General features: G+C 27.0%; 1 protein-coding gene across 1 annotated transcript in view; it reads left to right on the top strand.

Moving 5' to 3' along the window:
- LOC127281166 (neurexin-1) overlaps positions 1 to 23,625 on the top strand; it is a 358,116-nt gene that overhangs the window by 115,039 nt on the left and 219,452 nt on the right. Inside the window, exon 7 of the mRNA XM_051304733.1 lies at positions 18,299 to 18,325. Within this exon, the coding sequence (XP_051160690.1) occupies positions 18,299 to 18,325 (27 nt within the window). The remainder of the gene's footprint in view (positions 1 to 18,298; positions 18,326 to 23,625) is intronic.

A 23,625-nucleotide genomic window follows, 5' to 3' on the forward strand; every position in this document is an offset into this window, starting at 1 on the left:
ACTTTCCCTCGTTGCGCGCGCGATCTCGAAGTCGCAGGCACGAGTTCAAGATAAATTCACCTCGAATTGAAGAACATTTTCTGTTTCTGCTAATTTCACAGATCCTCTTTCTTTTTATAGAAAAAGAGGAAAAAAAATTACCTTTTTTCTCAAATGAAAAAAAAAGATATATATTACTAATTTCCATCGAAAATTTATTTATCAATTGAAATTTCGTTTTTTTTTAATAATTTTGTTTTCTCTACTTCTCCTGCGATACAAATATTAATAATAATAATAATGATAATAATAATAATAATAATAATTTTAATAATAATGATAATAATTTTTTATTGTTTTTCATATTTAAAAGTATAACTCATTTCCATTTATTAAAACAATATTGACATATAATGTCAATAATAAATTACTCCTGTTAATTACACTTTTTATTACAATAAAAGGGAAAAATTTAATTAACAAATGTATTTTTTATTAGTTCGCAATATATTTGCTATTTAATTGAGAAAATTGATTGATTTTGCTTTTAAAATAATAATTTTACTTTCTTGATTAAGTAACTTTTAAAAAATCAATATTTAGAGTGCAAAAAAAAAAAAAATTTATCTGATTCTATATATTACGCGATGCCATTTGTTAATTACGCTGAACAAAATGTTTTTTATATTTCATCAATTTCAAAATTTTTCCCTTTCAAAAATTATTCAATATTATCGTAGATAGGAAAAATAATGATTTATAATTGATTGTCAATTTGGAAAATTAAAATTGTGTTTAAATTAGTAAAGTTCGAATAAGAATTAACATGAATGAGATATTTTTACTATCATTATTATTTTTGTTACATCAGGGAGAGACAAACAGAAATTTTTTATAGAAACACTTTCCGTAGTTCTAGCAGGTACGGCTGATCTCCGAATTAACGTCTTTACGAAACTTACCCAAAACGTCAACATACTAACATCTTTGAACGAATCCTCAATTTTGTTTTTTGGAGTCGTCTTCGATTTTAATCAGGAGGTTTCCCTTTTTCGTAACTCTAGAAGGTAACTCTCTCTTATTGCTGATTTCCGAATTAAAGTTTTTGCAAAGCTTACCCAAAACGCCAGCATACGAACATTTTTGAATAAATCGTCAATTCTTTTATTGGAGTTGTCTCCGAGCTGATCTCCGAATTAACGTCTTTGCGAATCTTACCCAAAACATTAGCATACGAACATCTTTGAACGAATTATAAATTCTTTTGTTAGAATAGTTACCAATTTTGATAAGAATGTCTCCAATTTTTGTAGCTCTAGCAGGTACCACTCTTTTATGGATGATCTCCGAATTAACGTCTTTGCAAGGCTTACCCAAAACGTCTGCATATAAACATCTCTGAACAAATCGTTAATTCCTCTATTGGAGTTGTCTCCGATTTTAAACCAAATGCTGTAGCTCTAGCAAGTACCACTTTCTTATGGCTGATCTCCGAATTAACGTATTTGCGAAGATTAACCAAAATGCCTGCATATCAACATCTTTGAACGAATCGTTAATTTTGTTATTGGAGTCTTCTCCGATTTTGGTCAGAATTTCTCCACTTTTTGTAGATCTAGCAGGTACCACTTTTTTATGGCTGATCTCCGAATTAACGTCTTTTCGAAGCTTACCCAAAACATCAGGATACGAACATCTCTGAACTAATTGTCAATTCTGTTGTTGGAATAGTTACCAATTTTGATAAGAATGTCTCCAATTTTTGTAGCTCTAGCAGGTACCACTTTCTTATGGCTGATCTCCGAATTAACGTCTTTGCAAGGCTTAACCAAAACGTCTGCATATGAACATCTTTGAACCAATCGTTAATTCCTCTATTGGAGTTGTCTCCGATTTTGAACAAAATGTTGTAGCTCTAGCAAGTACCACTTTCTTATGGCTGATCTCCGAATTAACGTCTTTTCGAAGCTTACCCAAAACATCAGCATACGAACATCTCTTAACTAATCGTCAATTCTGTTGTTGGAATCGTCTCCGATTTTGATTAGAATGTTTCAACTTTCCTTAGCTGTAGCAGGTACTACACTCGTGTGGCTGATCTCTGAATTAACGTCTTTGCAAATCTTACCCAAAACATCAGCATACGGACATCTTTGAACGAATCGTCAATTTTGTTTTAGAGTCGTCTCCGATTTTGATCAGGATGTCTCCACTTTCTGTAGCTCTAACAGATGTAATTCTCGTGTGACTGATCTCCGAATCAAGGTCATTCCAAAGCTTACCCAAAACGCCAGCATACGAACATTTGTGAACAAATTGAAAAATTCTCTTGTTGAATTCGTCTCCGATTTTAATGAGAATGTCTAAACTTTTCTTAACTCTAGCTGGTACCACTCTCATATGGCTTATATCCAAACTGATTTCTTTGCGTAGCTTACCGAAAATGTCAGTATACGATTATCCTTGTGCGACTCAAATGACAATCGTCAATCGTCTCTTCCTCCTTAGTATGACCTTGTGACTTTAGTACCTACGTTCCCTTAGCGCCCGTCCTTCTAACTATTTTTTCTTCCTTTTTGCAGGTGCATCTTTATTCTAAAATTCACTTTCTTCTAATGTTCCAAAAATCTCACTATCTTAAAAACTAATTCTCAATTTATCAGAATCCATTCTTGTTATGCTCCTTCTTCCTTTCCGAAGGACGTTCCTGGTTCGCCAACGGCATACCGAAATTATTATTATTATTATTATTATAACTATATAATATTCAAAAATTGATACAAAAATATCAGATTGCATATTATTTCCTCTGCATGAAAATACACGTTTTACATATATATATATATATTTACTTATCCATTGCACAGTCTAAAATTGAAACTTTAAAAGCCTTGGATTCTTCGCAGCTTTTGATATGTTCTCTCTTTCACTCTTTCAATTTTAAAAAATCCGTTACCTCTTGAAATATTTTTCATTCTTCGTACATATATATACGCTTACATATACATGAAATGATACGAATACTGAATGATTTCAGATCATACAGAATAAAAATTCTTTCTTGAATTTTGTATATTTTTTATTGATTTTGAGGTTACAAAAATGAATTAGTTTCCTCTAATTTTCTATCAATATTAATTTTTCATATATTCTATGATTATTAATATTCGAAATTATTTTTATAAATTTTAGCATAAATAATGGATGACTGAATCCTAACTAGACATTAATATTTAGTTGTATACATTTTTTGTCTATATATATATATATATATATATATATATATATATATATATATATATATATATATGCATAAAATCGCGTCAGTTTATGTTGAAGAGGGGACATATTTGGATAGCGAAGCGTGTGACAGCAATGCATTAATAATTACGTTATGTTACATGTACTCCCTCTCACATGCGTCAATGATAACGATGCTGGAGTTCGCGTCGTCTCCACATTCGCCATTTGTCAACAATGCCACGATTTGACATGTAATCCAATTACAAATCAATAGCTACAAATATTTTCCAATATTTTGTTAATTTTAATCAAAATACTATAAATAACAATAAAAATAATAATATCACTATTTTGCAAATTTCCACTTTTTTCTGCAAATAAAATGAAACATGATGTTTCCGAGCGAATTTTTTCAGTTGAACACGATTCCAGAATCGAAAACTTTTCATTTTTATTACGTGTAAATGCACTAATTACGGTGCGATTTGAGTAAAAAAAAAAAACATTTTTGAAATAGAAAATTCGACATTTCTATTGTACTCTCTAAATCTGAATTAATAAAAATATTTACTAATTTAAATTAATGACTCACTTTTTGCTTTAGAATTATAGTTAAATTTTACTAATTGTTAGTAAAAGTTACTAATAATTGGTAAAATTTTACTAATTCAGAGGCAAAAAGTTACTAATTCAAATTAGTAAACATTTTTACTAATTCAGATTTAGAGTATAAAGGTAATTTAAGACTTATTAAATTAAAAGCTTTATTTAGATATTTAAAAAAAAAATTTAACTTTATAAAAATCGATTATTTAAACAAAATATGAAAAATTAAAACTAATATCGTAATTTTCTATTACGGCGCGATATTGTATCAGTTTCGGTGTATCAATTACGGTGACAAAAATTATGTGTATTTTGAAGATACTTTACCCACCGTAATTAGAGTCAAATCTTAAGAATGTTTTAATTACGGCGAGGGGAAAAAAAAATTTGATTTCGCAAATAATTAAATTAATAATTATTTAATTATATTTATTAGTAATTGTATTAAAAAAAGATTATAATTTTTTAAAATCATTTTACAATTATATTAAATATAATAGTAATAATTGTTATTTTTTTTATTAACGCGCCGTAATTGGTGCATTAACTTTACTATATTTTTTCTGTTTATTAAAAATAAAGAAAATATTTTTAAAATAATTTAACGTACATTTTTTGTAGAATAAATATAGAATGAATATGAAATATGAGTTTCTCTCTTGTTTCTTGAATTTTTTTTTTTTTTATCTGCTGTGTTGAAATACGAGATTTACAAGAGAGATTTTGTACTCTATTTCTTAAAACTATATTACTATTATTATTTTAGATTTTATATTATTATTATCATTATTATTATTATATTTATTATAATTCTTATTATTATTGTTAGTAGTTTTTTTCAAAATTATCATTTCTTTTTTGTATTATGAACTAACTTTTGTTATATCTAGCGAGATGGAACTTTAAAAAGAAATTCTCAGTGAATCGCATCTTTTGGCTTCTGCTCTCTTGCTTTAATAATATTGGATTTTACTGTATATTCGCATGTATCACGAAAATAGATTCCTTTACCTTCCCAATCTCTATCTCTAGCTCTCTCTCTCTCTCTCTTTCTCATTTTTGCAAAAAAAAAAAAAAAAAGAAAAAATAGTGTAAGAAAGAGAGACGAAATGGAAAGACGTAATAATGTTCATAGCAGAAACTTATAAACCAGAGCTGACATCGCTAGAAAATCGAATGAATGGAAAGGGACAAAAAAAAACATAAAATGAAATGATAGTAAATCGCATAAAATCGTAACTTATGGAAACAATATCGAAATCTCAGACACGATTTGATACTCTAGTTCATTGGTCCGTTTCATTTCAACTTTAAATTTTTGTGTGTGTATAAAGTTTTTTTCTTAGTATTAGTTTTCCAATTTTTTTTTTCTTTTTTTTTTTTGTTTAAAAAATAGCAAATTTTTATTTTTAAAATAGAAAAGGGTAAGAAAAATTAAATTTTAAATTGAATGATAATTGTAGGGTAAGTGCACCAATTACGGCGCGTTAATAAAAAAATAGCTATTATTATCTATTATATTTAATATAATTGTTGCAAAATTTAAAAAAAATTATTTTAATCTTTTTTTGATACAATTACTAATAAAGATGCAAATTTAAACAATTATGTTTAATAATAATCCTTTTCGAAGTGTCCCTAATAACACAAGATATCTTGGGATATATTGATAATAACCCGCAGATATCCTAGGGATGACCTATGGATATCAAAAGGATCTCTTAACCCGCCGTGACTAAGGTAGGGTAAATTTTACCCTATGAAACTTTTATTCCTCGATAGTTTGAACTAGGAATGCTGAATTTTACTGCGATTTTTATATAAATGCAAATTTTGTTCGGACACTAATAAATTACATTACTAGACAATATAAAACAAATTTGTTAAAAAATTTCCATGATTTTAAGCTTTTCTTAAATATAGAAACAGAAAATCATTATAGGGTAAAATTTACCCTACCTTAGTCACGGTGTTACAAAATTGAACCTTAGTCTCGCCGAGTTAAGGATATCCAAAAAATCGGCGGTTTGGATATCCTTTGGATATCTGAGGATATCCTTTGGATATCTGAGGATATCCTGTGGATATCTGAGGATATCCACAGGATTTCTTCTGGATATCTCTATAGACTTTCATAAATGTCCTCCAGATATCCCATAGATATCGTCAGGATATCCCACAGATATTTTCAGGATATTCTCAGTATATCTTCTGGATGTCAAGAAGATATTCTCAGGATACTGTTTTTAAAGTCATTATGAGACTACGAGTGAGAATATTCTGTGAATTAAATTTTATATATAAATAAAATAAAATGCAACTTGTTTTTCGAGAAAGTTGTTTAATTTGAAAATTTTATTAACTAATTTTTTTCTCATTCGTGATTCATTCCTTTATTCATATGCTTATAATATTGTCAGAAAATAAATTGGCTTTAAACAATATAAATTCTTCCCCGCAAATAACGAATAAATATTAATATTAATTATACATTAAGTGCATGAGTTTATTTAAAAACTTTGAAAAATGCGTTTCAAATCTTCATTTAAAATAAATTAGAAGCTCATAAGATTTTTGTTTTTATTATATTATTATTCATTATATTAGCTTAACAATTTTAACCTTTAAAAATATATGTTGAGATATTAAATATCCCGTGAATATCCCACGGACATCCTGAGAATATCCCATGGATATCCTGCGATATAATATCCAATAGATATTTTGTGGATGTCTTAGGGATATCCTGAGGATATTCTATGGATGTCCTGTTGATGTCCCACAGACCGGCGGTTTGGATATCCTATGGATATCCCAAAAATTTCCTGGGGACCATTCTAGAATATCGACCATTGATATGGATATCCTATGGATATCCTAGGGATATCCTTTTGATATGAGGGAGTGGATTTGTTTTTTATTTTAACAAAAATATTTTACTGATTTTTAAATAAAATTTTTTTTTTTTAATAATAATCCTTTTCGAAGGGTTAAAGTTGAAATTTTTAGAAATAATTAAATTTCAAAAGATATTGTTAATTTTCAAACAAATTATTAAATTTTACAGAACTAAAAATAATTTATCAAACAATTTTTGGAAAATATTTTTTAAATTTAATTGAATTTTTGAAAGATTTGAAATTGAGATTTTTGAAATTAATTGAAACTTTAAGTGTTTTGTAATTAAAATTTTAGATGATTTTACTAAAAATTTATTAGAAAATGCGGACAAAATACAATAATTTGAAACTCATTTTTAATTGAAAAATGGTTTCAGATAGTTGAATTTTCAAAGAATATTATTAAAATAGTTAAAAATAATTAAATTTCCTTAGCGTTATAATTGAAATTATTAAATTTCAAAAAAAAAAAATTTCGATGGAAAATTTTAGAAATAATTAAATTTTAAATGCTTTTAAATTCAAATTATTGAAAATTCAATTAATTTTGAATTCAAATTTTTGAAAATAATGAAATTTAATTTTGATTTTAAATTTGGAAAATAATTGAATTTCAGTTCATTTTCAATTGAAAATTTTGGGAAATAATTGAATTTTAATTGAAATTTTGGACAATAATTTAATTTTAGTTAATTTTTGATTGAATAATTGGATAATAATTAATTTTGAATTGAAATTTTGGAAAATTATTGAATTTTATTTCATTTTAAATCTGGAAAATAATTGAATTTCAGTTCATTTTAAATTTAAAATTTTGGGAAATAATTGAATTTTAATTGAAATTTTGGATAATAATTTAATTTAAGTTCATTTTTGATTGAAAATTTGGATAATTAATTTTGAATATAGAAATTTTAGAAAATAATTGAATTTTATTTCATTTTATAAATTAAAAACTTGGTAAATAATTAAATTTTAAATTGAAAATTTTTGATAATTATTGGATTTTTAATTGATTTTGAATTAAAATTTTGGGTAATAATTGAATTTTAGTTTATTTTGAATTGAAATTTTCAAAAAAAATAATTCAATTTTATTGTGATATTTTTTTTTTTTTTTTAATTATTAACAATTGTTAAATTTCATAAAAATTTTAATTGAAAAATAATTTTGATATAATTGAATTTGTGATGTTTATAACAAACAATTAAATACTCAATTTGGCGCGCGTTTAATTTTGCTAGTTATGTATTAATTTAATTATTTGCGAGATGAAATTTTTTTCCCTCGCCGTAGTTGAAACATTTTTAAAATTTGGCTTCAATTACAGTGAGGCAAAGTATCTTTAAAATACACGTAATTTTTGTCACCGTAATTGATACAATCGCGCCGTAATTAGAGAATTTAGCCTAGAAAAAAGATAACAATAATTAAATGATTAAAAATTAAATAGAATAAATAAATTCTAAATTCATCTAAATCGATGAAGAAAAAATATAAAATTAATGATAGTAAATAAAAAAAAAGATAATTATTATGTTAATATTCATTTACTGTATAAATAGTAAATTATTTTTTTGATTAGTAATCCCAAAAGACGTTTTGCAGTATTGACCGCGCTCAATTTGAGATTCATGTTGTACTAGATTTTCTAGAGGACTCTGTTCTCTATCCTTTAATTAATTAATTAATGGCCCATGCTCATTAGGAAATTGTATGTGTGTGTGTATTTGTTGTTGTGAGTGTGGGTTGCGCATGCACTTTGGGAATAGCTATTACAGCCATTGATCAATGGCGTAGTTGCAGTAGTCGATAAATAAATTTCTCTATTACCGCAAACAGTTGTCTCGCTCTTCCATATGCCAGGAAACTTCTCACGGAACTTTGACAGTTTCAATCTAGCAAATCGGTTAAGCGGAAGTGTAGATAACTTTTCTCCCCTCCACCTTCTACCCTACAAACACACCTCTTTTCACTATAGTCTCTTTCTTTCTTTTTTCTCCTTCACACATTGTCGATACTCAATTTTGTCATTTTTTTATAATTTATCATATTTCATAATTATAATTTTAATTTTTTTTTTTTGAATTTATCACGGAGAAAAATGGAAAAATGAATAAAGTAACTTTTAATACTTTAAAAAGTAAAAACGGAACTGTCCGCAGTTTCTGGCAATTTTTACTTTAGAAATAGTAAAATTTACTATTTCCGAAATAACTTTTTTATACTATTTCAGGAGTAAATTTTACTATATTTCTATAGAGTAAAAATTGACAGAAATGCGCATCAGAAACTGCGGACACTTATGGTTTTACTTTTAAAGTAAAAAAAAAAATTCAAAATGCTATGCATAAATTTACAAAAAAAAAAAAAAAAAAACATCAAAAATTGATAATTATTTTAAATATTTAAAAAACGTAATGATTCAATATTAATTATGAAATTTCAATTAATAAATACATTATTTTCTGTTAATGATTTGTTTGTGTTGATATATTTATTGTATCATTACTAAATTCGAATAATTCGATGTTTCGTCTTAATTACCATTCACGTAGTCATTATTAAATAATAATTAGTCTAAAAGAAAAATGTCAATACTGGCGCAGAAAATTATATAGATATATTATATTTTTTTAAAAAAATGTGTAAAATTTATTATAAATTTTTATTATAGAAGGTTTTTTTTTTATTTATATTATTTTATTATTTTTATTTATTTTTTTTTTAAATAATTTTTTTAATTTTTGTATGTAATAGTTTAATTCATTAATTAACGATGCGCATTTTATGAGGACAGCTGAACTGTTTATTTATTTATTTTTTACATTTATTTTACCACTCTTATACGACTCGGAAAAATTAATTTCTTCTCAATGAAAATAATTTATTAATATTTATTTTAACAATATATATTTATTTATTTTACATAAATTAATTTTAAAAATACTTTACTATAATCTAAATACAAATGTAATATGAAAAAGCATTACCGCAGATAATATAAATATCAATAGAATATATTAAAAAGCTTTTTCGAAATATGCATAATAATATATATGAATAAAATATTCAGATGCATTATGAAAATATAAATACGAATGTAATGTGAAGGAAATTTGTCGAAAATATGAATATTAATAAAATAGAAAATAAACTGATAAAAATTAAAAAAAAGAAGGCATATTTATAAATAAAAAAAATGAAAAAATGCAAATAAATAAATAAATAATAATAATAATATTAATAATATTATAAATACATAAATAAATAAATAATAAATAATAAATACAATATTATTAATACACTATATTATAAAAAGATTTCACGTGGAAAGACCCTTATAAATATATTAGTATTAAAACGAACATAACCTCAAAATTCTAAGGCATAGGTTTCTACGATTCAAGGTCATAGATCAAACATAACCTCAAAATTCAATGTCATAAATTTACAGGATTCAGGACCTTAGTTCAAACATAACCTCAAAAATTCAAGGTCATAGGTCAAACATAACCTCAAAATTCCTTAAAGGACCATTGGGTTTGGAGATTATGCCCAACAAACCACTTCAAATTTTCCTTAACCAAGAAACGAACATAACCTCAAAATTTTAAGATATAGGCTTCTACGATTCAAGGTTATAGATCAAACATAACCTCAAAATTCAAGGGCATAGATTTACAGGATTCAGTACCTTAGTTCAAACATAACCTCAAAATTCCTTAAAGGAACTTTGGGTTTGAGATTATCCTTAACCAAGAAATGAACATAACCTTAAAATTTTAATAAAAATTTTAATAATTTGAATACTTGCATGCCTTTAAAAAAAAAATTAATCATTAAAGTTGGAAAATAATAGGGGATTGGCGCGCGAAATAAAAATAATATTAATAATTTTATAAAATATATATATATATATATATATATATATATATAAATTTCTTTAAAAAAAACAGACTATTATATTAACAATGACAATATTCCTTCATCATATTACATAATTTAAGTGCAGAGAATCAATTTCACACCGTGGGTGTACGATTTTGAAAAGGGATTTATATATATATATATATATATATATATATATATATATATATATATATGCCTTCCAAGAAACACAATTAACATGAGGACTGACAATTTGATAGGCGAGTACAAAAGCACATACACAAAGAGTATGTTACACATGTACATATATATGTATATAGAAATGTGTTAGTTACACCATTAGGAAGGTAGCTTCTGTCACGAGCGAATGTGAGATATACGGCAAACTATTTTCGTGCATGCCTTTACACACTATGTCGCTTTGTCAAAACCAAGTGACCCATACAAATGTGTCTAGCCCTTCAACTTGCTACGGAAGGTGTAAGTGTATATTTATACAATGTATATATATATATATATATATATATATATATATACATTGTATAAATATACAGAGTGCATCAAAACTACGCGAGACAGTTGGTTTATCACCTAAGGAACAAGTTTTTTTTTTTTTTTTTTTTTTATATAAAAAAACCAACTCTAAAATTGCTGGGGTAATTTAGATTATTATATTTTTTTTTGTTAAATTAAAAAAAAAATAGTAATATATTAATTATTAATATAATAATTAATTTCATTAAACGAATTTACAAGAAATTCTACATTAATAACGAATGCGAAATTTTGTTAGAGATTTTGTGTTTTTAAATTATATATTTTTTTTTCGAAAACGTTTTCCATGTTGGGATTTTTTTTTGCACCCTCTATATATATGCTAGGGTTATACAAAATATAGTTAAAGGATAAAGCTGTGAATGTGTATTCAAAAGGAGACTGGATTTTCACGTCTAGACCAAGTTCTTCACCCTTGTATTTTCATTCCTGAGGGCATGAAAATTACTGCAGGCGTTTTCCTTTAAAATTGCCATTAACTTAGCTTCAACATTTACATAGTAAAATATTTTACTCATTCATAGTCACACACACACTGATATGTAAAATAATATATATATATATATATATATATATATATATATATATATATATATATATATGTTTTATTTAAAAATTAAAAATTTGATTTTTGTTATTTATAATATTTCATTAATAATAATACGATGGAAAACGACTCATAAATAATAATTTGGGACTCACCGTCCAAATTTTAATGATAACGATAATTTCTAAGGTCGCTGATTATGAATCTGATGAGAAAATTAAAAAATTCAAAATGGCGGATCGAATATGGCGTCTGAATTAAAAAAGAATTCATCTTATTCGCTTGAAACTCGTTAACAGGGGGGTTTTGGGGATTTCTTATTTTAAATTTTGACATCAGATTCGTTATCAGCGACCTCAAAAACCCCCCGTGTAATGAGTTGCAAGCGAATTAAGCGAATTTTTAAAAATTCGACCGCCATATTGGATCCGCCATTTTGAATTTTTGACATCAAATTCGTAATCAGCGACCCCAAAAACCCCCGAGTGACAAGATTCATGTGAATTCGATAATTTAAGAAAAAAATTCCTCCATTTTAGATCCGCCATTTTGAATTTTGAAAAACTGACATCAAATTCGTAATCAGCGACCCCAAAAACCCCCGAGTGACAAGATTCAAGTAAAATTGGATAATTTAAGAAAAAAATTCCACCATTTTGGATCCGCCATTTTGAATTTTGAAAAACTGACATCAAATTCGTAATCAGCGACCCCAAAAACCCCCGAGTGACAAGATTCAAGTAAAATTGGATAATTTAAGAAAAAAATTCCGCCATTTTGGATCCGCTATTTTGAATTTTGAAAAACTGACATCAAATTCGTAATCAGCGACCCCAAAAACCCCCGAGAGACAAGATTCAAGTAAAATTGGATAATTTAAGAAAAAAATTCCGCTATTTTGGATTCGCCATTTGAATTTTGAAAAACTGACATCAAATTCGTAATCAGCGACCCCAAAATCCCCCGAGTGACAAGATTCAAGTAAAATTGGATAATTTAAGAAAAAAATTCCGCCATTTTGCATTCGCCATTTTGAATTTTGAAAAACTGACATCAAATTCGTAATCAGCGACCCCAAAATCTCCCGAGTGACAAGATTCATGTAAATTCGATAATTTAAGAAAAAAAATTTCGCCATTTTGGATCCGCCATTTTGAATTTTGAAAAACTGACATCAGATTCGTAATCAGCGACCCCGAAAACTCCCGGATAATGAGTTTCAAGCGAATTGGACAAATTTTTTAAAATTCAACTGCCATATTGGATCCGCCATTTTGGATTTTTAAATTTTGACTTCACATTCCTAATCAGTGAGAATACTCACAGAAAATCAACTCTTAATGCAAAACATTTATGTTCCTCTCTATTACATTAAAATAACTTCAATAAAAATTAATTTTCATTTTATCTAATTATTTTTATCAAGTGGTAAAACTACCGCTAAACATAACCTAAAAATTTTTTTTTTTTTGACCTAATGTCCCTTCTGTCGTGAAGCGTCACATATTGTAATGCACGCATAGAAAAAGTTTGCTGTGGCAGCGAACTATTTGCTGTCACATTAGCACGTTAGCTAATATAGGTACAGCGAACAAATTTGCTGTGTGGTTAAAAAAAAGTTTGCTGTGACAGTAAATTTTTAAAAATTAAGACTGATATTGTTTTTTACAGCAAGTCTTTTTCGTTGTTATAGCAAAAAATGTAGCTGTGGTTACTAATTTTTTGTAGATTCAATAGCAAACATTAGTTAGCATCTGTAAGGAATTTCTTTTTTTCCGTTCGAGTTTTTAATTTTTACTAGTGGATTTTTGAAACAATTTTTGATAATTTATTTTAAGAAAAGTTTTTTTTTTAATTTGTCAAAATTTCGAATAATTAAAACAGTGAAGACCGAAAACAGAAAACAGATTTTGAACAAATAACTGAATTCCAAAATGTTATACATAAAATTAAAAAAAAAAATTTGTGGACAGAAAGTTTTTGAATTTGAAGTCTCTTCTCTCTCTCTCTCTCTCTCTCTCTCTCTCTCTCCATTTATTCACGTAATTTTATTAAGATCCATTTTGATACGAGAGAACCTATGTGTGTGCGGCTACTAGAGGGAAAATGTAGAGGGAAATTTTTCATAAAGTGGGAAGCAGAGAACGGTCTTCTTTCACGACCCACCCATCCATACTCCTTTTTAGTACTCAACGTGATTCTTCTTTTGCCTCTCGTGTTTCAACTTTAATAAAAAAAAAAAGAAAAGAAAAAAAAGTACACGAAACCATAAAAGCTAGAAGCTGCACTTCATTTTTATATCGACAAGCTGCTAGGATTTTTTTTTTTCTTCTAAAATAGATTTTTCTGTTTCTTTACACCATATAGCGTGATAAGAATTTTGTGAATAAATAATTTTATTAAAAAATTTTTTTTTTATGTTTACAAAATAAAGATGAGAAGAAAGAGAATGGGAAAAACGATAAAAAAAAATTATAAATTGAAATTTTCTTTTTGAGAGTGAGAGACACCTGACTTGGTACAAGATTTACCATCAGGATGAGATCAAGAAATTCTCACTCCTTGAATGTATATCACGAATATAACCAAGAACGTGTCAGAGAATTCGTGCAACAGCTTACCAGCTCAAAATTTGCATTTGAGTGCATATGTCGACTTCTAACGAACTTTACACTAGTTTCAGACACAGTCTTTGTTGTACAACCAAAACTACTCCCTTATCTTTGACACGACACTTGCACAGTACAGGCATTTCCCTTTTGTTTCGTGATTTAAATATTTGTTAAAAATTTTTCATAAAGTTCACAAAATATAAAATTTTTTTTGATTAAAAAAAAAATTACAAATGTTTAGAATGGTATTTAACGTTTTTAGGGTGAATCCCACCGCTGTCACCATTGACAAATTTTTTTTTAACTAGTTTTCTTTTTTTACCAGATAATTTATTTCCTATTTATTATTTTTTCCTCTCTTATGTGTCTCAGTGTTTAGTAATGATAATCTAATGTCAATTTATGACTACTATTTTTCCAATAACATGGTTCAGATTTAGCTATATATGACGATATCGACATTTCAACATTGTCGTCGCGAATTCTTTGATATTCACAAATGAAATATGTAGATCGACGAGAACACAACCTTTTCACACGATTGTAACGTGGTGACACGTAACGAAAAGTTTCTCTCTCTTTTTTTTTTTGTCCTCCCTTGAGAACGTGCGTAAAATTTTTTTCGTATTTTTTCTAAATCTTTTTCACAAGTCGCCACATAGTGTTACTCATTTATCACTATGTACCATATGTCACTGGCGCTATTAAAATAAAATAAAAAAAAAAAACAGAAAATTCCCATAAAATATTCCTAAACTATTCATTGTAAAAAGAATCCGTTTTTGGATTTAACGTAATTCAAAATCTGATTTTAATTGTACGATTACAAAAGCTTTAATTAAAGTAATTTAAAATTCTTTTTTTGAAATTTTTGAAATATCATGTATATATACGCCTGGAGGTGAAAAAAAAATTGTTGGCATATTTTTATTATTATAGAGAGAAAATTTCTAGTATAACAAAATCAATTAGCGGATATCCAATATTTATTGTTGAATTTTTCCTCTAATGCTCCATAACAGCCTCTGTATAATAAACACCACTCACTCTCTTCCACCGCCTTCAGGATTGTAAATTCCAAGTTAATTAACCAGTTTCGCATAAAGGCAATTAATTACTCTCTCTCACTCTCTCTCTCTCTCTCTCTATCTCTCATCCTCTCAAAGCAGGCAGGCCGCTTGATTTCACCTTGATGACTTTGTAATAACTACGCGATAGTGTCTTATCGATACATCGAAGTATGCGCTTACTATACATATATACATTTAAATCTGAAGAGGGAAAGTCGATAAATAGTGATATTGTGTATAATGGAAAAATGTTACTGATACAACATCAAAGTTTTGTAATCTTGATAAACGCATGCCTTTGATGATTTGAATGTGCCTTTACATTGTGAACACTCATTTTTGTTTTTTCATTCACTTTTTGAAAATATGTTTTCAAAAATTTAATGAACTGTGTGTTTGGAAAAAGGGGAATGATGAAAATAAAAGCTGATTGTAATTAACGTTAGTGATTAATTTTGAATTCCAAAAGGAATTGGAGTGTTTTGATTTTCGTGCCTTTGTAGCAGAAAGATAGGATGCTTCTACGCTAAAACGTTTGTTTCGAAAAGGCATCGAAAAGTTAATTTTTGTAGCAACGCGTAAAATCTGCTGCAGTGAATTAGGTGATTTTCTGATAGTGTCTTTAGGGTTACTAATTAGTTTAGCTTAGTACCTTACGGCAAGTACCAACCTAATTCTTATGTCCCTTTTTTGGTAAACCTTGTCTTTACTAACCAAGAATTAGAACCTCTGGATTCGTTTCCTTCAGGATTAATGTTAGTACCTCCTATCCAGAAGTCTCCGATTCTTATGTCCGTTTTTTGATGAATCTTGCCTCTGCTAACCAAGTGTATCTTATCTCTGGGTATCAGTATATTTGCTACCTTTAGGATTACTGCTAGTGTCTGCTGCCCAAAAGTCTCCGATTCTTATGTCCATTTTTTGGTGAACTTTGCCTCTACTAATCTTCGCTTCCTTCAGAATTACTGATAGTACCTCCTGCCCAAAAGTCTTCGATTCTTATAATGCCTCTTTTTTGCTGGACCTTGCCTTTACCAACCCAGAATTAGAACCTCTGGATTCGTTTCCTTCAGGATTAATGTTAGTACCTCCTGTCCAGAAGTCTCCCATTCTTATGTCCGTTTTTTGATGAACCTTGCCTCTGCTAACCAAGTGTATCTTATCTCTTGGTATCAGTATATCTTATATTGGCAACCTTTAGGATTACTGCTAGTGTCTGCTGCCCAGAAGTCTCCGATTCTTATGTCCCTTTTTTGGTGAACCTTGCCTCCACTAACCTAGAGTGCCTTACCTTCCCTTCCTTCAGGATTACTGCTAGTACCTACAGCCTAAAAGTCTCCGATTCTTATGTCCACTTTTTGGTGGACCTTGCCTGTACTAACGTAGAGTTAACTACCGTCTTAAATCTGGATTCGCTTCCTTCAGGATTACTGCTGTACTTCTTCTTCTGCTTCATGGGTAAGGCAATCCAAGTGGCGCCCCTTCATGACCTTAAGACTCATATTCGTTTCGGTCCTTTCTCTTTTATTACGGTTCATTCATGGACTTAGGACTCCTATTCTTTTCGGTGCTAGCTCCTTCTTCTTTTTCGGTTCCTTTCTTATTCTCAGGACTCCTATTGTTTTCGGTGATTTGTCCTTCTTCTTTTTCGGCTCCTTCGTGGTCTAAGGGCTCCTATTCTTTTCGGTGCTTGCTCCTTCTTCTTTTTTGGTTCTTTCGTAGTTTCAGGTCTCCTATTCTTTTAGGTGCTGGTTCCTTCGTGATTCCTACACTCCTATTCTTTGTCCACTTTTTTGGAACTCTAAAAACGACAATCCGAACCAATTTTGCCTAATTCTACAATCCTAATCTAATTCCCAAATTACTGGTAGAATTTTTCGTCTTCCTTCTTCGCTGTTTCATATTTTATCCCGCCATCATCCATATGATGAAAATTACTCCTCACTGTATAAATTTCAATAAGAAATTTTCCTGTACAATTTTTCCAGTTTTATTGAATTATAGTTCAAACACTATAAACATTTCTATAAGTAACAGGATATTATCTATTATTTGTAAAAAACAGAATTTTTTTTTTTAATACTTCCGGCTTTTCAATGTCTGCTCTTGTTAGATGTAAAAAACGTTATCTATTTAATAATTGGTTCTGGATTCAAAATTCAGACTAGGTATATATCTCGTAAGTTGAATGTAAAATTGAAGTGGAAAGTCCTGGTACATTTTTTTTTTGGGGGAAGGAAGAAAAAAAGTGAGGTTTTTCTTCGCGACTACAAAGTCTCGGTAGGTTACTGTCGCTTCGAATTTCTCTTCGAATACGTAATGGTTCTTTCGCGAGCGAGAAAAATGCATCGAACCAGCCAGTTGCATAATAATCGTACCAAAAGTTTCTGCTCTTTTGCCTCTCATACATCCCTCAGGACTTTACCTTCTCTCTCTTCCCCCCCCTCTCTCTCTCTCTCTCTCTCTCTCTCTCTAGCTTCGAATTCTCTCGATTTTATCGCATGGGAAAAGCGTCTTAATTTTATTACTTGAAAAAGATATTGAAAGTTTTTCACTGGAAAAAAAGTACTCTAATGAATTTTAATTCCAAGTTCTATCTCGTTTATTTAAATTAATGGTCATAGAGGGTTAATTTTTTTTTTCTATTAAACAAAAATCAAATATTACATAATACAATATCATACATTTTATTTAACATCCTTTTTTTCTATTAAAAATTAACCGTATCCAACATTGTCAAAATTATCTTATTTTTTCACGAAATGCAAATAATTGTAATTTTAACTTTTTTTTCGAAAGTACTGTAATGTTGAAACATTCCATTGAGTTTGAAAATGTTTTTTTTTTTTTTGTGAATTTCAAGAGACTAATTGTCGGGTTTTTTTTCTGTTTCAGATTTCGTCTATCACGAGATTTTGCAGGGTGAGTGAACTTTTTGAGTATTAATCTTATTTAAAAAAAAAAAAGAAAAAAAAATATGAAAGTTACTAAAAACCTCGAGAAAAAGTTTTTAAAAGACGCTTTTTACGAGGTAATAAAATAGGGAGAGGAGTAAAATTTAACTTTCGACCTGTCATGGAAAATTTAAATGTTAAGGACTTCCTATTGCGTATAAAGTACATTTTATAGTGATAGTTTAATAGTTATAAATATTCTCAGAATTTTCAGACCTTACAAAAAGCACTGCAAATTTTAATGGAAATGCATTTAGTTAACAAATTTTATAGTAATAATAATAATAAAAGTAATAATAATTTACAGTTTTATAAATTGCAAGTTACAGATTGCAAAGGAATAGTTAAAATTTTCCAAAAAAAAACATGTTTAAATTTTTTTATAGTTAAAAGTTTGAATATCAGAAAATTTTGAGTAGAGATTAAAGTTAAGATGATTAAAATGTTAACTAATGTCAAACTTTAAGTGTGGTAAAAACTTTCACCAATATTAAATCGTTGGATAGTTAAAATTTCGATTTTTTTTTAGAAAGGTTTTTTTAAGGTTTTTTTAAACCTTTAGATAGTCAAATTTAAAATTTTAAATCTAAAATATAGTAAAATTTTGTAAAATTATTTAATATTTTAAAATGTTATAATTTTAAATGTCTACTTTTGAATACATTAATATTTCAATATTTAAAACTTAAAGTAGTTTAAACTTTGAATAGTTGTTAGAAATTTAATTATAAATTAAATTAACAAATATACTTTGAATAATAAAAATTTTAATTACAAAAAACAAAAATTTAAATAGTTTCAATTGTGAATACTTAAAAATTTATTCAAAACTTAAAAATTTTCAATAATCAAAACTTAATATAGTTTTAAACTAAATTGTTAATATTTTTAACAGTTACAAAATTTTTAAATAATATATTTTTAATTTAAGGAAAGTTGAAATTTTCTTTTACGTTAATCAATAGAGTTAAAAATAGTTCAAACTTTAAATAATTTTACATTTAAATAAATAAAAAATTTTATTTTTGTGAAACTTTAAATTCTTCAAATTTTTAAATAGAAATAATTAAAGCTTTAAATAGTTAAAAATTTAAGTAATTAAAATTAAAACTTTAAGTAATTAAAATTTTAAGTAGTTAAAACTTTAAGTAGGTAAAATTTTAAGTAGTTAAAACTTTAAGTAACTAATTGTAAATAGTAAAAAAATTTAAGTAGTTAAAACTAAGTAGATAAAATTTTAAGTAGCAAAAATTTTAAATAGTTATAAATCTAAATAGTTAAAACTTTAAATAGTTAAAACTAAGTAGTTAAAATTTTAAGTAGCTAAAATTTTTACTAGTTAAAATTTTAATTAGTTAAAATTTTAAGTAGTTATACCTCTAAAAATTTTAAACTAAGTAGTTAAAATTTTAAATAGTTATAACTTTAAATAGTTAAAATTTTAAGTAGTTTAAATTTTAAGTAGTTACAACTTTAAATATTTAAAAAAAAATTTATTTTTGTTTTGTAATATTATATTTAAATTTTTAATAAAAAATTTGATTATCTAAAAATGGAAGACAAATTTGACAGTTATCTAGACAAATTTTTTTAAAAGAATCATTTTTAAATGATAAAAGACAGATTTAAAGATATAGAGAGTAGAAAATTGTGAGAAAAATATTTACGATGTGTCATATATATATACATATATATATGTGTGTGTATAGTATGAGGTCGAAAGTTGTCGGTGGAAATAGTTAGTTGGCAAAGGGACACGTAAATACATCTCTTGAAACTCTCGACTGCTTCCTTTTTCATCCATATTAGCATATCCTGTGCTCAGTTAGGGACTTCCTTCATGGCCCAGTTTTGCCCGAGGCCATTTAGGTAAAACAGAACGCATTAGAGAAAAACTTTTATAAACATATATATATCTTATAATATATCATAATATCATATATTTTGTTTGTACATTATATAAATTTCCCTCTCTAAATATCAGAAATGCGTGACAAATGAAAATTTACATATTTGTTAAAAAAAAAAAAAGAAAGAAAAATTATATACCACATCTTATTTGAAGAACATTATTCTATTTAGATTATAGTTTAAAAAACTATAATAAACTACTATATATATATATATATACGATAGAAAGAGAGAAATTCGGAACTAGTAATTTTTCATTTAAAAAAAGAAATAGTCGATTTTGTCCAGTGTGACATTCAGTGATTTCGAATTGCGGTAAAAAAAGAGATTTTATAGTACGACGTAATTGAAGCAACGTGAAATTACCCTTATCCCGCAGAAACTAGTAAAGTAAGTTAAACACTAAATTCGCTCTAGCTTGCGGTAATAAAGTCGAGGTCATGCATATAGTCCAAAATTCAAAGAGAGATATCATGGCAAAATCTCTGAATCAGAATTTGAAATAATTTAGTATACTTTTTGAAAATAATTAATTTTTTTAATTTATTTTAATAAATAATATTTTTCTTTTTTTTAAATCACATTCTTTTTGTTTAAGTTTATCGTGAAATATAAATCATATTATTGTAATTTTTGTATCATTCAATTCCATTAAGTCTAAGAAAAGTGCCACAATTGTTTATTTCGAATTTGAATTAAAAAAATTATGTAGAAATTGACATTACCGACAGTTTTAAAATAGTATTATTTTTTTTTGTTCTTTTGTTATATAATATAAATTGTATTTTAAAATTTTTTTTATCTCATTCACTTTCTTTGAGTGTTAGAAAAGTGCCACGGCTATTTATTTTGAATTCGGATTAAAAAAAAATTAGGTAGAAATCGACATTACCGACATTTTCAAAATAGTTTTTTTTAAATTTGACTTAGGTCAGCGTCCGCTGGACCAATCAAAAAGTGCGTCATACATTTTTTGTTCAAGACTTTTTGCTTATTTTATTGGTAATATTCCCGATCGATTATCTTACAAATTTAATTTTTCGAAAATTTTTCCAAAATGTTTTTGAGAGTAGCTCAGCATCCGTTGGAACAATTCAAAAGTGCGCCATACATTTTTTGTTCAGAACTTTCTTCTAATTAATTTGGCGGTATCCCCGAGCGATTATCATGCAAATTTATTTTTTCGAAAATTACCGACAGTTTAAAAATAGTAGTAATTTTTTTTTATTCTTTTCTTATATAATATAAATTGTATTTTCAAAATTTTTTTTATCTCTTATTCACTTTCTTTGAGTGTGAGAAAAGTGCCACGGCTATTTATTTCGAATTTGAATTAAAAAAAAAAAAAATTAGGTAGAAATCGACATTACCGACATTTTCAAAATAGTAGTTTTTTTTTTATTTTTCTCTATATTAAGAAAAATAATAATTAAATTTAAAATAATAATAAGCAATTATAAAAATAATTAAAGAAAAATTATTGTATTATAAATTTTGAAAAATATTGCAATTACTGTAAATTTTAGAGCAGGTATGTTTACATTCAGGGTACAATATAAAAGAGGGCGGTCATCCAAGTCGAGAGATGAATTGATTAGTTGCTATTCGAGCGTTTGTCCTGTTAAGACTTGTTTCTTAGAAAATTGTGCGTGTTAAAGTGAGTTTATAATAATATTGTTTATAATCTTAATATATATTATTATAATTATAATATTATTTATAATATTAATATTAATAATATTGTCAATAATGTTATTATAGTAATATTATAAAAATTATTATATTAAAATTATAATATTATTATATTATTATTATATTTTATTTTATAATATTATATTATAAATAATTTTATTTTTTCTTATTGTTCTAAAATATTTTTTTTTGCTTTGAAAACTTGTTAATTTCTCATAATTTATTTTTCCGAGAGTGTTTTAAATATTATTAAACCGCGATCGAAATTTTTATCTTTTCTTAATGTAAAAAAAAAAAAAATGGATTTCAAAATTTATTTTCGTTTCTTCAATCGCGAGGGTTTTTTATTCTGAAGAAACCCATTCCAAGTGCCTCCAGCTGGAAAATCTGGAACAGAACAAAAAATTTAAGGTCTGTTAAAATTTTTTTTTTTTTAAACACGTTACAATTTGCATTTTTTTTTTTTTTATTTTGTTTTAAATTCTACAAAATTTCATAAGTGTTTACAATTAACATAACCTTAAAAAATTTCTTACTATTTATTTTTTGTTTATATTTTTTTGTATTAATGGAAATGAATTAAATCATTTTTAAAAAATTGTATATTCTATTTTGTCATTATTATCGACAGAATTTAATATTGTTTTTATTTTCATATTTAAATATAAATTTCTCATGATTAATTGAAATGAAAAATAATTAATCAAAATTATATTATCATTATGGTAAAATAATAGTAGTGAAATGTGTCTCTTTAGGTAAAGGGGTGGGTGGGAGGGAGGGAGGGGATTATTTGAAACGCAAGTGGTTAGGTAAAGGGGTATAAAAGGGGGAAAATTAATGTAACAGGTAAGCTGCAGCACATTGCAGTCAGTATAAATTTACACTCTCCGCAGACTCATATGTTCCTGGGCAGGGTGCTAATTCGCATTCAGGAATTCGCCTTCCCAGTAACCGTTTCTCTCTCTCTCTCTTTCTCTGCAGTATCGCTTCCCCTAACGTCCCCCCTCCCCAACCTTTAGATGAATAAGTTAAAACTACACCATCAAAACTAGGACCATAATATTTTCCGCAACCCAGTTTCCAATTCAACATTGCCGCCATTTTTGTCATCCCAACATTTTTTTCTTTCAATAACCACTATCTTTCCGCTATGTACAATAATATTCAAATTCTTTTTTTTAAGTTATAATTTTTTTTTTTTGTTTCTTTAAACAAAAGTTCTAAAACTTTGGGTTTAAGTTTCTCATATAATATAAATCGTGTTTTTGAAATTTTTAAATCATTCAATTTATTTCAATCCAAGAAACGTGTCACGGCAATTTATTTTGAAATTAAATTTAAAAAATTAGGTAGAAATTGACATTAATGTCATTTTAAAATTGCAAAAATGTTTTTTCTCATTCTTTAAGTCAATTATGTTTCATAAATTCACGTGTAAGTAGATTAAATATAAGGTTAAAATTAAGTAATATTTTTGAAAAGTTGTCTCTTAAATTAATTAAATCGAAAATTTTTTAAAAAATTCAAAATTGAATTTGACTTAGGTCAGCGTCCGCTGGACCAATCAAAAAAGTGTGACATACATTTTTTGTTCGAAACTCCCGGGTTTACACTTTAGTAAAATTCCGGAAGGATTATCTCGCAAATTTAATTTTACAAAAA

This window comes from Leptopilina boulardi, unplaced genomic scaffold (genome assembly GCF_019393585.1).
Source record: "Leptopilina boulardi isolate dan_hultmark-lab unplaced genomic scaffold, ZJU_Lbou_2.1 LbouV2_266, whole genome shotgun sequence".
Taxonomy (NCBI): Eukaryota; Metazoa; Arthropoda; class Insecta; order Hymenoptera; family Figitidae; genus Leptopilina; species Leptopilina boulardi.